Source organism: Lissotriton vulgaris, chromosome 9 (genome assembly GCF_964263255.1).
Source record: "Lissotriton vulgaris chromosome 9, aLisVul1.2, whole genome shotgun sequence".
Classification (NCBI taxonomy): domain Eukaryota; kingdom Metazoa; phylum Chordata; class Amphibia; order Caudata; family Salamandridae; genus Lissotriton; species Lissotriton vulgaris.
This window is the reverse complement of record NC_141697.1, coordinates 373,052,302-373,069,438: the sequence shown is the minus strand read 5'-3', so window position 1 is coordinate 373,069,438 and position 17,137 is coordinate 373,052,302. Positions and strand designations below refer to the sequence as shown.

At 44.2% G+C, this 17,137-nt stretch overlaps 1 protein-coding gene across 1 annotated transcript in view; it reads right to left on the bottom strand.

Annotated features, from left to right (window-relative positions):
* Window positions 1–17,137, bottom strand: part of PAPOLA (poly(A) polymerase alpha) — an 829,479-nt gene that overhangs the window by 243,009 nt on the left and 569,333 nt on the right. Inside the window, exon 19 of the mRNA XM_086937747.1 lies at window positions 11,431–11,648. Within this exon, the coding sequence (XP_086793873.1) occupies window positions 11,431–11,648 (218 nt within the window). The remainder of the gene's footprint in view (window positions 1–11,430; window positions 11,649–17,137) is intronic.

The window sequence follows — 17,137 nt, the reverse complement described above, 5'->3', positions numbered from 1 at the left end:
CCAGTTTCCAGCACCAGCATCGGGCGTTTATACCGACGCACCACATCCCCTCCCCTTGTCGGGATTTCGAAGGTCGGAGATTTGTGGGCAAAGGGGAATGTAGTTTCATTTGCTCCTTTGCAACAGGAACACGAACTCGCACATACTGAGTACTTTCTGTATCTGCAGGTCCGCCATACATTGCAGTCCCATTTCACAAAAAGGTCCGCTCCCCTGCAGTACACACCCCTGGAGGATAGATTACTCGATGGCTACCTGCCAGAGAGGACGATCTCTCTCACATATATGAAATATATAAACAACACCCGGACTTCCCTTCGGATCACAAGGGCGAGGTGGGAGGAAGACTGTCTCGAACTACACGATGAGGAATGGTGGGAGGCGCTCGTCTCTCCATGGGAGGTGGCGATTTCTGCCAGACTGCCTCTGGTTCACCTGAAAATACTGCACAGAGTGTATGTCACTGGACCCTGCCTAGTTCGCAAGGGGAGGGCACAGGGAGGGGAGTGTAGAAGACAATGTGGCAACGAAGGCATGTGTATGCATATTCTAAGGGAATGTGAGCTCATCAGGAGTACTGGCAGAAAATAGATGCTGTCCTCGCTGAAGTTCTAGAAATGACTATCCGGCCTGAGGCGGAAAGGTGCCTTTTGAACGTTTGGGAACCCACGGACCTGAGCAGTATGGGTAAGATCTGGGTCCCTCTAGGCCTTATTGTGGCAAAGAGGAACATAGTCCAATTGTAGGGAGCTACAACCCTGCCAACTGTAACAGAATGGAAGAAACATATGGACTGGTGCATGTTCCGTGAAAAAACAGTGTACCTAGCTAGGGGCTGTCCGGAGAAATGGTCACTGATATGGGGGGCATGGAACGCATACCGGGGAGAGATTTGTAGTCCACCACGTAACTATCCTATTGAAGACCTGCCCTCGCCACAATTGTAATGTTTCAGGTTCTATTGCAGGTCAGCTCAACTCATACTATGTAACTGTGACCGCTTTTTGTTGCCTATCATGTACATCATGTGAAATTTGATATATGCTACCCTGCTGTCAAGTTCTAGTTAATAAAAAGATTTATATGAGAAAAAACAAACTGCTCTTCCAGTCTGGAAATGGTAGGCCGAGAGTCTCATTTCACTTGTGTCACACCCAGGGTGGCACAATCAGTGCTGCAATCCCTGGTGGGACCCTCCAGCTTACATGCCCTGGATACAGTGGGTACCTTTTACAGGGACTTACAAGCAAGTTAGCTTAACCAATCGGGTAAAAGCCAATTTGACATACCAGTTTAAGGATAATGGCACAGACACTGAGGTCTGGTTTGAAAAACCAGAAGAGTTAAAAAACTTGGAGGTGACCGTACAAAAAGAGGCATTCCCACACAGTTACATAAAGCAGTGCTTCCTACAGACTTGGAGGATGGACAGGAAGCTACTGACACATTTCTGCATAGCACAAAATCCCTTTAAATACTTGAAGACCAGGCATAAACCTGGCCAAATTGCACTCAGCCCCTGACTCCCTAGCAAACTGATTATCTTTCTACATACAGTCCTCATTCTAATTCCAGAGGATGAGCCGAGATTAGTACTGGGTAGATAGCAGGAAGTAAACCACTACGACAAGTATCTACGCTACTGGGGATTCATTTCCCCTTCAAGAATTGAAGAAAGGATAAATTGCTTGCCCGCAATCCTATATTATATATATATTCACTGAAAAAAACATAGGTTTCACACCAGTTATAGTTAGGAATTAGCATTTAAAAAACCTATTAAATTCACTGAAAAAACCATAGGTTTCACACCAGTTATAGTTAGCTGGAAATTTTACTGACATAAAACCATTGAAATTCCCACTTTATAGTTAGTTGGACTCACTATAACCTGCGCGCCTGCAATGCACTGCTGATGACGTCACATATTACATCACTTATGACATGGTCAGTGACACCACTCATGACATCACTGATGACACCATCCTTGTGACATAGTGACAGACCTCCTTTCAGTGTAATGTAACCCTTGAAACACATATTCAAAAATAGAAACTAACATTTTCAAAAAAATGGAGATACCCATACCAGTTACAACAACCAATTCAGTAATTCCACCATCTATATACACATCCACTCATTCACCAACAGTTCTATATAGTCACTCATACATATACTCACTCATCATATGTAGTGATACACCTATACATCCTGTTACATACCGACAGTCATCCAAAAGTTACTCACACACATACTCACACATGCAAATAAACTATTGAACATCCATTTTTTTGCATATACAACTAAACACACACTACCAGCTTACTTCTAAGGAAACTTACACATACTTACTCTCTTAAACAATCACTTATAGAAACACATACTTATTTAAACAGGAACTCTTACAATCTCTCACTCTCACATATACTCACTTATATACATCAATACTCACATATAATAGATTAAAATATATGTCGTTACTAATAAACACAATAGTGAGACAGTCATTCACTCACTAATACACACATACACACTCATCCACCCATACAGTCCTGCACATATGCTGTCTTCAAAACACATACAAACAGTGAGTCAGTCACCAACCCATGCAGCCACTTATACACAAAGTGAAACACTGATACATATATTTCAATATTTAAAAGTTACTCGCTAATATATGTATTCACTAAGATACACCTAAGCCAGTTAACCAATCATTTTTTTTTAAACATCCATTTAGACACGTATTTAAACATTTATTCTTCCATCAACCTTTACATATACATATATAAAACATATTTATTTTTCAGAAAGACACACATTCACTGGATGGTGTCATCAGTGATGTCATGAGTGATGTCACTGACCATGTCATGAGTGATGTAATATGTGACGTCATCAGCAGTGCATTGCAGGCGCGCAAGTTATAGTGAGTCCAACTAACTATAATGTGGGAATTTTAATGTTTTTATGTCAGTAAAATTTCCAGCTAACTATAACTGGTGTGAAACCTATGGTTTTTTCAGTGATATATATATATATATATATATATATATATATATATATATACACACACACATATACACACACACACACACACACGTGAGAATGGAGTGGGAATACCAGTAAAGAGATTACCATACAAATAAAGTAGTGTAAAGAAACTACAAATGCTATAGGTCTCTTTGGAGGAGGGTGGGCCCATGTCAATCTACAGCACTACATGGCATGAATAGATGCTTACAGGATAAGTAACTTACGCTGTTCGAGGCATGTGTGGCTGTAGATACACAGGCTGTACATAGACAGTAATGCTATTCCTTCCCAAAAGCTGTAGCTAACCTGGGGGTAAGGCAGTTGTTTGCAAGAGAGTATGTAGCAATGCCTGACCTACATTATCTTGTTGGTGTGTTAAAAACATCCACACAATAATGTTTGGTGAAAGTGTGTGGTGTTGACCATGTAGCTGCTTTACAAATGTCAGCTATTGGGATATTATCAAGAAAAGCCATGGAAGCCCCTATTTTACGAGCAGTGTGTGTTCTAGGTGGTGCAAACAAAGTTCTTTTAACTTCGGCATAACATGTATGAATACATCTAGAAATGCCTGACTTACATATAAGCTTTCCTTTGTGAGGTTGCAAAAAAGCAACAAAGATTTGTTTGGTTTTACGAAAGGCTTTAGTTCTGTCAGTATAATGCATTAGAGCTCTTCTGACATCTAACATAGGAAGAGCTCTTTCTGCAACTAAATCAGATTGCGGAAAGTAAACAGGTAATTCAAATGACTGATCAAGGTGGAAAGATGATGCCACTTTTGGAAGGAATTTTGGGTTGGTTCTAGAACCACTATCTCTGTGTAGCTGGAAGAAAGGTTCTTCTAATGATAGTGCCTGGAGCTCAATGACTCGTCTAATTGAGGTAATTCCCACCAAAAAGGCAACCTTCCAAGATAAGAACTGGAGTCGGAAATAATGCAATATTCAAATGGTGGACCCATACATCGGGTAAGTATAATATTGGGATTCCATAAAGTGAAACTCTAGGTGGAATTACTCTTTTAAGGCCTTCCATAAATGCCTAAAATTGATACTTTGAATAAAGATAAGCAGTGCTTGTTTTGTAGACCTCCCTTCTTTTTCAGGCTAATCTTATGATAACATTGCTGTAAAATAACGAGATTGTAAAAAATGTTGATGGCCTGATATTTTCAATTATGATGCTACCATTAGAAAACAATTAGAAACTAAAAATAGCACCCCACCATATACATTAATAAAAGGTTAGCTTTGAACCCTGGTGAGGCTACTTAAGGTTTCCTTTCTTCTTTTTTCCTTTTTTTACTCACACACTGTTTGAATGCGAGATGAATGGGTAGGACAAGTGTGTAGACTGAACGACAGCTGACGAATGAGATGTGTGATTGCAGAGCCAAACACTTCTTAGCATAATTCTCCTTTTTGTGTGTCTATTCTTGCTAAAAAAATCATTTTTTCATAATTAAATAGATTAAAAACTTTTATATTCCCTCTCCCTCTTTGGAATTACTCTAGAATCTTTTGAATTATTGTTGTTTTGAATAACTGAAAACATTCTAAAAAATAAAAAAAGACTAATCCAGCCATAATTTGTCCTGTCATAATGCTAGAATTGTTTCAGTCATTGTGCATTTAAATTGATCTAAATCAGATCAGCAGTATTGGCAACTTGCTTTGTTGAGAACAAAATACGGGGCGGCCTTACTGAGCTTTAGCCAAACTCTTTGTTGTTTCATGTTTTGTAGATAGGCAGCGACTGCAGCTAAGTGTAGACGTAAGGAAGTGTAAGCTAGGCCTGAGGTCTGTAAGTGCAGAAGGAAGTAAATAACATTTTGCACAGTTGCATCCACTGGATCAATTTGTTTACTGCGACAGTAGAAGACAAACCTCTTCCATTTCGCTGCGTAACAGGCTCTTGTTGTAGGTCTAAAACCTTCTTTAAGAATGTTCATACATTCAGGTGGGAGAGTAAGGTAACCAAATTGTATTCAGGAGTCAAATTGGAAGGTTGAGGTCTTTTTGGATTTGGGTGCCTGATTTCTGAGTGAGAAGGTCGGGATTGAGAGGAAGCTTCCGGTGAGGAACTACAGAGAGTTAGACTAGTGTGGTGTACCTTGGTTGAGGAGCCCAAATGAGAGCTACTAAAATGAGGGTCAGAGATATTTGCCTGAGCCTCCGAACCACAAACAGAAGAAGCGTGAGAGGTGGAAAAGCATAGGCAAATATTCCTGACCAATTCATCCATAGAGCATTGCCCTTTGATAGTGGGTGTGGGAACCCAGAGAGGAAGCGTTGGCATTTTTGCGTTGTCCGCAGATGTGAACAGTTCAATGTGTGGGAACCCCCGCTTGTGAAAGTATGGAAGGAGGAATTGGGGGTGAGTTCCCACTCTTGGGCTGGTTGCCGGGTCCTGCTGAGGAGGTCAGAAAAGTGGATGTCCATGCCTGGGAGGTGTTCGGCTAGTAGGTGGATGTTTTGACGTATTGCCCAACTCCAAATCGTCTGACATAGCCTTGATAGCTGTAGAAAGTGTGCTACCCCACCTTTTTTTGTAAATAGTACATAATTGTCATGTTCTGGGTCTGGACCACGAAAACCTTGCCTGCCAGGAGAGTTAGAAATGCTTTCAACCCTAGGTGAACAGCTTGAGGTAGTTTATATGGAGACCCTGGTGTTTGGGATACCAGTGACCCTGAATTGTGAGATCCTGTAGGTGAGCACTCCATCCTGTAAGGGATGAAGCCACTGTAAGTATGATCTGAGGTTGTAGGGCAGCCATAGCAGATGGTCAGTAACTACCATGGCCTGCTGGCAGTGGTAGCATGGGAGCGTTATATCCGGTGGAAATGGTGTTTTTTGGCAGATGGAACAGGGGCATGAGTACTCGCGGCACACTGGCCCGAAGGAACGTCCTGTATCTGGAGACCGATGTCAAGGTCGGTACCATGCATGGAGCAAGCCGCCTCCTTCTCAGCCGCAGAGGCCTCCTGAAGCCCTCCCTGTTCGACCTCTTGATGTTCAAAGATGTTGTGTGTTTCTTTCATTTCTCTGCACTGCATCTCTCCGCAATGCACCCAAATGTCCCCTAAAGTCTTTTTCCATCACCATCAGATTCTTAAGCTGAGACCACTATGGGGGAGACTGGTGTACAGCCGGCAATAGTGTCAACTTGTCTTCCCAGCGGTTGGTGAGTTGTTTCCACTGGTCTTCCAGGCATTGCTGCAGAAATCACATGTGCAAAATTGCATGTGGTACCATGAAGACGCAAAAGGCCATCGACCCTAGTAGAGAAGCAATCTGCCTCACAGATGGATGGTGAACCTGTAGAAGATTGAATGATGATAGTCTCTCCTCCAAAGGATAAGCTCTTATGGACTGTGTGTACAGTGTGGCCCTCAGGTAGTTGAATTTGTGTACTGGTCAGGCTGTAGACTTTTGATACGAAGACCCAGACTGGTGAGTAATTATCAGCCAGTCGTCCAGGTAATACACAAATATTTTCTGTTTCCTTAAGAACAGCCATACATTTTGGAAAGGCTTCTGGGCTGCTTTGAGGCCGAATGGTAGTACATGGAAATTTCCGATGCTTTAACGAAATTGGAATGTGGAAATATGCATCTTGAAGGTCGATCATACACATCCAATCTCCTTGATGCAGTTGTGGATAGATTTGGTGAAGGGCCAGCATTCTGAACCTTTTGACACATATGTATTTGTTTAGCACTCATGTCTAAGATGGGTCTGAACTCTTGCTTTGGTCCTTTCTTTTTTACTAGAAAGTAACAGGAATAGATTCCAAATTCCTTTTGATGAAATGTAACCTCCTCTATAGCCTCTCTCTACATTAGAACGTTGACTTCGGACTGTAAGAGGTCTAGCTGTTGCTGTGATGTTTTTTTCCAGGGCAGGAGGCTTTCCTACAGCTGCAGGCTGTTGTTATGACCCTCTTTCTCTAGATAGTCTGCGAGAATGGAAGTGTTACCTTTCCTGCTGCTGATGTTGTCAGTGAGGAGGGGTTTGAACCCACCGAGGGAACAAGCATCTGTCATAGGTCGGTATCTTCTGCGAAATTCCTTCTTCTTTTCCGGACCAAAAGCCTTGAAAGTGTCTAATTTGGTCTTCATTCTGGACATCTCATCAGCATGGGTAACAAAGAGGGTGTTACCACAGAATGGCAGGTTCATGATTTGTGTGGTGGCTCTGGGGTCAAGCCAGTAGGACACAGCCAAGTTGACCTTCTTGCACAGATGCTGTGTGCATGACTGTATTGCTACTAGATCCGAAGTAACTGCAGCTGCACTTCTAATTTGATTAGACAACAGGCAGCCTTCATTCAGTACTTCTGGAAAATCCTGCTTATCCTCCTTAGGCAGCTTCTTCGTGAACCTGGTTAGCGAATCCCATAGGGATCTGTCTTATCTCTCAAACAAAGCAGAGGAACTCGCATATAAGATGCCGATGTGCACAAATCTTACCAATGGCATTGATCTGCTTACTTTCTTTGCGAGGTAGAATGAAAGACGACGAAGAAACTGTAGAATGGCATTTTCGTGCGGCAGCCACTATCACAGAATCAGTAAGAGGATCTGCTATTAGGAACAAAGGGTCCTGATCAAGAACCTTGTAGTTTTTAAGGATCTGATCTTAATGATGCTGGAGTTAAAAATAATTTCATTGCAGGCTCTAAGAGTGCAGGTACCAATGGCAAATTGGTCTTGAAGCTGTTCTATGATGAAACATTTTGAAGCTCGCAGATGAACTGTATGCAGTGGTTAAAATGAGCTAACTTAATTTTGGCGCACCTCTAACCAGGGCAAGTCCACTGAGACAATTTGGACCACTGTTGACGTCGAATGCGGCATTTCCACAACATGGCAAAGTGACCGTCTGTCTCTTGATGTTGATGGATGCTTCTCTCGACTCTGTGTGAATATCTGCAGGCCTTGATGTAGATGGATGTCTCATAGCCATTGATGGCTGCCTCGATGGTGATGCTTGCCTCAGCATCGCGTGGTAGAACTTTGACAGTGATGACTGCAGTCGACCTTCACAGCGATGGTTGTCTCTGCGCCAAGGAGTGTCTCGACATCAACTGATGGTGTCTCCTTTTCGGTGATGCGACTCTCCACCGAGTGTGATGAGACATTGAGCGATTGAATCTATGGTTTCTTCGATGGTGACTATACCAATATTTTTCTCTACGCCATACCGCTCGACATTAACCGGGAATATGTTTTTTGATGTTTGTCACACAATTTACCTTTGGGACAAGAGGAGGCCTCTTTGGAGGAAGACTGGTGTTCCCCAAAGCCTCTTCATGATCCAGCTTATCATCTCAAAGTTCATGAAGCCTGATCTTCTCCCTCTCCTTGAGGGTGCACCTGGATAACTTCTGGCAGTGAGGACAGGTGTCAGAATGATGGGACTCTAGAAGGCAGATAATAGAGAGTCCGGATCAGTCTGAGCCTTCTTTTTCCCTCAAGATGGACATTTCACAAAAAGTCATACTTTGACAGAAAATAAAAAAGTGCCAGCCAGAAATAAGGTTATCAGTACTGAAGGTACTGGCTAGTATCAGGAGATATTACTCTTTAACCACAAAGGTGGCAGACAAAGGAACACCACTTCTCAAAGACCCCAATTCAAAACAAAATGGTAAGAAAAACCCACATTCCAGGTGCAACCCTTTGGCTAGCATCTCAGATCTAGCATAAGCTTAGCAAGAGGTAAATTCATGACCCTTGAACTAAATGTGTGTCAAATACCAGGAAGAGACCAATTTACGGAGGTATTAAGAATCCCAGGCTATGCTAATACACAAGACCAAAATAACATCGCAAAAAGAGAATGAATAAGCCTTTCACAGAAAGAGAAAACCCCAGGACGCCCTAATGGGGGAAGATGAGCCACAGATACCTTGTCAGAAATTAGAGCCTAAGTTGGAGGGAAGTTGGCGGCTGTGACCTCAACTGGGAAGAAGCAGGTCACAAACTCCCAGCAAGGAGCATGGGATGCGCTCCCCTTTTCCTAATGGCAACCTAAGGATGGAACCGAGGGTCCAGCAGTGACTGCACCAGACAATCTGAGACAAGACAGCTGTGGGTGGAGAAGCACAGAGTTCCATGTTGCTTGCTGTGTGAGGCTATGGTGCACCAAGACTGACTGTGAATGACTGATGCTACCTGGTGCCCCTGTGAGGGATTGAGCATTTATCTAATGATGCTCATGCAGACATTGCAAAAAGGTATGAGGTGTAGTACAAGACATCATTGAGGGTGGTGCACTGAACGCAGATGCCGACAATATGCTCCCCTGACTTGAGACTGGAGAGAAGGAACAGCAAAGCATATTTATATCCTGTGTTCTCCATGCTCAGCAAGCCAGCGTGTTCACTGAGAGGAGGAAAGGTTCCTGGGATCCACAGGCAGTTTGAAGTTGGAAAGAGGTCTGAAACAATTTTCTGAGAAAGGTCTGAATTGAACTGCTGAACAAATGTGAGATGAAAAAAGTCACAAAGAGCACATATCACAAAACCTTGGATGTGACAACTAAGAAGGACTGACACGCCAATGAAACGGCTAAAACATTGCTTAGTAACTCGCCTGAGAACAGCTTGTAGAAACAAAAGTGACCAACTCTGAATAATCGTATTAGAGACCAAGTGTAAGGGTCTGCAAGGACGATTTTATTTTTAACCTATGCACAAACACGGACATGAATCATTTGCTTTTTTATAACCTTCATAGTTCTAGGTTTGGTGATGAATGGTAAATTCAGATCATAAATCCATATAAATTAGCATGCTTATTTATGAAATGAATAGGATTATTGACTAGCTTGAGAGTAGAGAGGCATGTGTAAGGAGAAAAAGAGACAACAGATTTGAATAGTGTGTTTAACAACTAAGGATTTATTGTCAAGCCCAAATCAACATATTATAGTCATAGAAGCAAACTTTATTGGAATAAAAGAAACCACACAGTGGAGACTGAGTGGAGGTTTAACTTTTTTAATAGGAGGTTTTGACTTCTTCTGTAGCTGCCCATTTGGCCTGCTTCGGAGGGAAATCTAGGTAACAATTTTTAAAGCACAGACTATCTTGCCTCACACATACTTGAGCTCTACTCTTAAAAAGGGTCTTTTGAACACATCACAAATAGTTTCACGGTCCTAAATACTAGAAAACTTAATGATTCTAGAACAATACACGAAATATCAAGGATGTGACTCTGAACCGCCTCGTGATAAGGTTTTAGGATAGGTATGGCACACCCCCTTTAGATTATAAACCCATTGGTCTGATGTTCTAGCCGTCCACACCTGTAGAAAGGAAGATACCAGTTCTGCAACTGGTCGAATATGCTCGTCCAAGGGGAAGCTAAAATAGCTTTCCCGGTGGTGCAGGGAGCCCAGATGGTGGGAGGTTTATAAGAAGGGGGGTTGCTGGGCTAGACGACCCACTCCCTTGTCTCTGACTCTATACTGGTGAAGCAGGTGGTACAAATGCTTGGAAAGGGTGGCACTGGTTGAAGTACAAGCCTTTTGAGTGCTCTGAGGCATCCTGCCTAGAGACCTTAAACACAGAGAGGTCTCAGTCTTATCTCCTGCTCTTCTAGTGTTAGGACTTGGAGAAGGAGGTGGAATACAAATAGAGGACAATCTCGACCAGCGTTGACCCAGATGTTCGTCACGCAGGCCATAAAGAGCTTGGTTTTGTGTTTGATGGCCTTATAGTGACTGAGGTAACTACTGGGAATTGTGCTTCAGACCCAAGCACCAAAGGAACATTTCTTGTGGGTTGGAAATGGACATCTGTTCACTGCAGGAACAACAGGGCTTGAATTGTGACTTTTTGGAGAAGACATCCCCAAGCACTATACTAAAGAACTTTAGCAGCCATCTTTGAAACTCTAAAGAAAAATGTGAAAAGTAAACAGAATGTAGCTTTGGGTTCATGAAGGGCATGGATTACACGGAATAGAGGTCAGATCACCAGTGAGGATGCTACATGGCTTTAGTGACTTCACTCCATCAATGCTTGCAGCACCAATATGGAGTCAGCACCCCCTACCAGCATAGCAAATCCATAGAAAATTTCCAAATCCAGTCTGGAGCCAGGGAATATTCAACAGGGGAGGAATATGAAGGTAGAAGTATCCATCAGTTTTGATGGTGAGCAACTTTCACTTCAAGGAAGAGTTGTTGTTCATGTAGTTCTAATTTAAAAATTATTCTTTAAAAAGGAAGAATGATACTCCATTCTAATGTATGTATAATCAATATACTGTGAACCGTGAACTAGATCCCATGGATCAATATTTGACAATATCTTCTTAGGTAAGCAGTACAAACGAAATCATGCATATTTATTATACATTTTCTGAACATTTACCTCTTCCGTTTTAGTCTTCTTAGGACTTTCATCATTCTGTGGAGATGATGTCCGCTTAACACCGACTAGTGGACTAGGTAACTTTGGAACTGTGCTTCCTGCAACCCTTGGAGGCTGATTTACAAGACGTGTAGCAGACACAACTCGAGAAATAGGCTTTTGTGATGGAGAAATAGTGGGTGTTGTGACAGTTTCAGGAATGCTTTCGCTTGAAGTACCTGGAAATCATTGAACAGCAAGGTTATGACAGGCACAAGGTCCGCAAGGTCCAATAGGCAATAAAATTCAATTAAATAAATCAATACTAATTAGCTGAAGGAAAACGGTCCATATCTCGGCGTTGAACCACAGTATCCTCCAAATGTGTTTATATTCAAAATGGTATTAACAATTTAACAGGCAATTATCACAACTTTCTTCATGCCCTGTTTCATACCAATACCGGATAATTCAATCAATAAAGATCAGAAATTTATGGAGCAGACTTTGAGGCATCCTTCGTCAAGTCTCCTACCACTGGCAATACCAGCAACAATGTAAGACCACACTGTTTAATCAACAGCTGACTCAGTACAAACTCTTTCATAATAGTCAGCAGAGATGGAACACCATTTCAGTGGTTCAAAGTGTTGCAAAATTAAAGCAAGATCTTTTGAAGGAAAATAAATGGAATTTTAAATAATATTCCTTAACACTGGTATAAAATAACAAGCTGGACTGAAAACAAAGGAAAGTGAGAAGCAGCAACAGAAGTCAAGTGAGTAAGGTAAGGAAATGTCAACTACACAGATCCACAGGACGGTGGAATCTAGCTAAATTCTGCATCACTCTTCTTGTCGCCACTCTGCAAAAGGTTACTTCTGAAAAAAATACAGTGGTTGTTTTATTTCTTCCCCTACTTGTTCCTACTTTAGGCCTGGAACAAGTCTGTTGGCACTCGGATAACATATGCGGATATATGAAATATTCAAAGTGATAATGGATGGTTTTAAATTTGCTACACTTATGCAAATACAATCATGACGACTGTAGGAGAGTAGGGTCTGCAATCCTATGATCACCCAGATTTTTTGCTTTTGTTTCACTGGTTTACGACTTTCTCTGGCTGTGGGCCTGCCAATCAGACCCACAGCCTAGCTGTTCTCTCACTAAATTGACATGTGTACCTTAGGTGCATTATCCAATTGGTACTGGGCCACCTTATCAGACCCTGTAACTCAGGGCATAGGTGTACCCAGGGCCTACCAGGGGCTGAAGCATGTATTATGCCACCCCTGGATGGCCATCTAAATCTGACACAACTGGCTGCACGACAGCTGGGGCAAGGCGGTGTAATCACCCTTTGCTGTAGATATAGTATACCTATATCTAACCCTAAAAATGGACACACAGATTCCTATCAGTCACTCCTATGGCAGGCCTTGACAATCCTGAAGGCAGAGTGCTTGGAATCGTGTGAAATGGTGCTCTGGCATGAGCTGAGCCCGTTTGCAGCTTGCGGAACCAAGTCCTAATAGCTGTTCCATGATAACGCATACCATATACTCTTAAGTGCATTATAATCCTCGCGGTTAAATGCTATCTTTGGTATTGCTTTATCAAAACATGTCGAGTAAGGTGTCATACGAATTGGAATACTAACCCCTCGACAATTCTGGCGACGGGGTTAGCATTCCACCCTTCTAGAGGGACACGACATGTATGTAACTGTGAACCCCGGTTTAAGTTAAACGAAGCCTCAGCTCCACAAAATGGATGCTGCCACCACAGACACGAGTCTGACCTCCTGCTGCTGGGAGTCCTTCCAGCGAGGAGAGCTTGGACAAAGGGTTTCCTGTCAGGGGCGGTGCTAGCACCATCCCAGACAGGGTTTTGTGTATCCTGGGTAGGCAGGGCTTTACAGGAAGGTGACTGCTGAGTGGCACCCCGGTGCTCACTACGCATCTGCCGGCTAGAACCAGTTCCAGGGGCACCCCAGCCCCTGGCCTGGGGAAAGTCCGGCATGGGAGAGGGGTGTAACCACCCCCCTTCCTGGTCCCACCCCTAGGGCAGGACCTAGTCGCGTACCCACCCCTTTCTTTAGGATAAAGGCAGGAGCGGGGACCCTTCCAAATCAGATCATCTTTGAATCAAGAACTACTTTCTACGAAAGGAAACTCAAGACTCTTCTCAAGATTTCTCCCTTGTGGCTAAGGAGTAGTCACCCTGCATCCGCAGGCACCATCTAAGAACTCTGCGGTTTGCTGCACGTCCTTCCTCAGGAATCCGACCGACCAGCACGACGAGACCCGGCTTCCCTGGCACCTCTGACCTCTACCTACCTCTACAGCTAAGCTGAGAACCGTGGGTGCGACGAGACCTCGAGGGACCGGCCATCATCAGAACTGCACGACTTCTATCCAGCACGACCGCCGAGGGATCCTCTGGTGAGTGCTTTGGGGTCCGAGAAGCCCCGACCCTGAGCAGCTCCAGCACAGAAGACCAGCCTCCCAGCATCTCCACGATCTGCGTGGGGCCCTTCTGCTTTTTGCTGCTCACCGCGTTGTTTGGCTACTAGCCCGCTGGCTTGTGGCCTTCTTAATGACGCCCGACGACATCACTGCTGCTGGTCTGGTTGCTCCAGACTGGCCCTTGCTCCCTTCCAAAAGAGGAGCACCCCGGACCCTCCTGGTCCACTCCAGACGCTATTTTGAGTCCACCGCGTGGGCTTGAATTTGCCAAGGCTTTGTTGCCCAATCCTGGGTCCAGCGACGTCGACAGCATCATCCATCGTGGGACAGCTCGCACCTCCATCCTGGTCGCCGACAACGCCTCCTGGTCCATGAGATCTGCAGAGCACAGCGTCGCCCACTCACCTAGTCGAGGTGACTACCATCCGGTGCCCTCCTGGTGCCACCTGACTACTGGCTAGTAGTCACGAACTTGGTCTCCTCTGCTTTCAGGTGTCATCCATCTTCGATCCAGGCTTGGATCACTCGAACTATCTTCACTGGTCGCCTGCCAGCAACTCCTTTCTTCAGGCTCCTGGTTCGTCAGCGAGGATTCCCGACGTCTGTAAAGACCTATGCAGCCGCAGCCCCTGGGCTAGGTAACTTCGGCATTTCGGTGCCCCAGCATAGCCTCACTATCTAAGGGTCCAGAGTCACTGTCGTTTTTGACCTACCTTATCGGGTTCGCCCGAGAACACTAACTTTGCTTTTACTAGCTCCCATAGACTTTGTCCCGCATCCCGCGTGAGAGTGCACACTCTGCACCCAAGTCCCCTAGGCCTCCTACTAGTAATCTGAAGGTTCAGTAACGTAGTCCTAGCGATTCCAAAGCCTATTAGTACAGTACTTACCTGCTAGTAATTTCGCATTCCACTTCCGTAGTATATGGTTTGTCGTGCCCCTCGGGCATTTGTGTAAATTGTGCAACTTGAAGTATTTTCGTAAGAGTTTTGTTGTGTGCTTAGTACCCTGTCCTCATGAAGAGTACAGGGCTGTTGTGATTCTAATAAATACACTGTTTATTTTCATAACACTTGTGTGGTGTCCTTTCACATGGTGTTCAAGGGGTATATGTGATGGTATAACAGATGGCTTAACACGCCCTCTAGCGTTTAGCCCGAAGACTGCTCGTATCCACGCTACTAGGATAGCTGGTCTATAAGGTTGACTTACAACCAATCATCATAAGGGTTGTTTGGACTGATGCAAAGTGCTCACCAGAATAGTGAACACTATATATCAGGCCAACTTCTCACATTGGTGAGCAGCGGTTGGGATTTGAGCTTGCTGTTTTACCACACGTATCCTAAGAATATCTTGTGAAAGATCACATAAGTACTTCAGGTACATATAACTTGGCTTAGAATACTCTGAGTTCTACTGAACCAGCTGTTGTAGCTCCTCAAGGCTTAGCACACCTTGGCTGCAACTCTTAGCAAGGGATCAGTAGGCAAACATATAGTGTAGGTAGGTAGGTGCATCACTTACACCACACTAGAATCAGCATGTCAGACAAAGGAGGAAACACTGAGTCTCCCCTTGTGTCAGTAGACCCTCCACAGGTCACTTCCAGATATGCTGCTCTTAGCTTCCAGGAGATGAGACAAGTGTGTACCTCCAGGAAACTAAGACAGGGGTCTAACCCCACAATTCCTTTTCTGATTGGTCTCTTAGAGACTTATGATGCTAGGAGGGCTGGTAACACAGAACCTTCTCATCCAGATGGGAACATTCCCCCCCTTGAGGGAACCTCAGGTGACCCTGACCTTATCCATCTCTCTGCAGAAGGTGAAGAGGAGGATGAGGATCTAGAGCCATCTGGGACGAGGCAGACAAAGGTCCAGAAGTAGTTAGCCAGCTAACTAGGTACAACTTAAGCAGGCATGAGAATGGTACTAGGAGACCCCTGGGGCCCCTTTCAGGCCAGCTTAACATTGGGAATGGACGAGTTAGGTCTCTATCAAGAGGCTCTAGCAGATCCATTCGAACCAATGGCTCTCAGGCCTCTGCTCAGAGGAGGATGACATCCCCTCAGAGGAGAGTATATGAAGCCAAAGAAAGGGAAGTCAATCTGAGGATTGAAAGGGAAGAACTTGCCCTGGCCAAAGAGAGACTTGCCTTTGCTAGAGAGCAAGAATTGAGTGGGACAAATCCCACTGGTGGCAGCATTCCCCCAAGGGAAAACAGGAGTTTAGACACTAGACACCCGAGTAAGATAGTGCCCCCCTTTAAGCAAGGGGATGATATCCACAAATGGATAACTGCTTTGGAGAGGGCTTGCACTGTACAGTGTGTCCCCCAGAGTCAGTGGGCAGCTATCTTGTGGCTCTCCTTTGAAGGTAAAGGTAGAGACAAGCTCCTCACTACTAGAGCCGAGGATGCTAATGATTACCAAGTCCTGAAAAATACACTGATTGATGGGTTTGGCCTAACCACTGAGCAGTACAGGTTGCTGTTCAGGGATACCCAGAAAACTCAGTCTCAGGATTGGTCTGACTTTGTAGATTGTGCCACTAAGGCTTTGGAGGGCTGGTTGCTGGGCAGTAAGGTTACTGATTACACAGGATTGTATAATTTGATCATGAGAGAACAAATTTTAAACAATTGTCAGAACCAGTTGTTGCATCAGCATCTTGTTGACTCAGATCTGACCTCTCCCCAAGAATTGGGACAGAAGGCAGACAGATGGGTCAGAACAAGAGTTAAGCAGAACCAGGGCCAGAATCAAGGTGGTCAGAAGAAAGCAGACCAGAAGGGTAAAGATTCTAAAGGTGAACAAAATGACCAGAAGTTTTCAACAGGTCCCCAACAACCCAAAGAGGGTGGGGGTCAGGCTTCCCAGAAAAAGAAGAATCAAGAAGGCCAGTCAAAAAGGTGGTGCCAGTACTGTAAAAGTAAAACTCACTGGTTTAGTGAGTGCACCAAGAAAGGAGGGCAGACTCCTGCTACTGCAGCCCCTAAGGCACCTGTGCCCCCTAGTACAGCCAGCAGTAGTAGTGCACCTCCTAAGGGTTTAGTTGGGTTAACCTTGGGTTCTGAGGGGTATGACAACTTAGTTGGCACACTCACTCAGGCTGTCCTTGTCTGTACAGGGGATATGGATATATCCCCTGATGTCAGTCCCAATACTTTGGGCAAATACAGACTGACACCTTTTATCAATGGAAAAATGGCTCAGGCCTATAGGGACACTTGTACCAGTGTCACAATGGTGACAC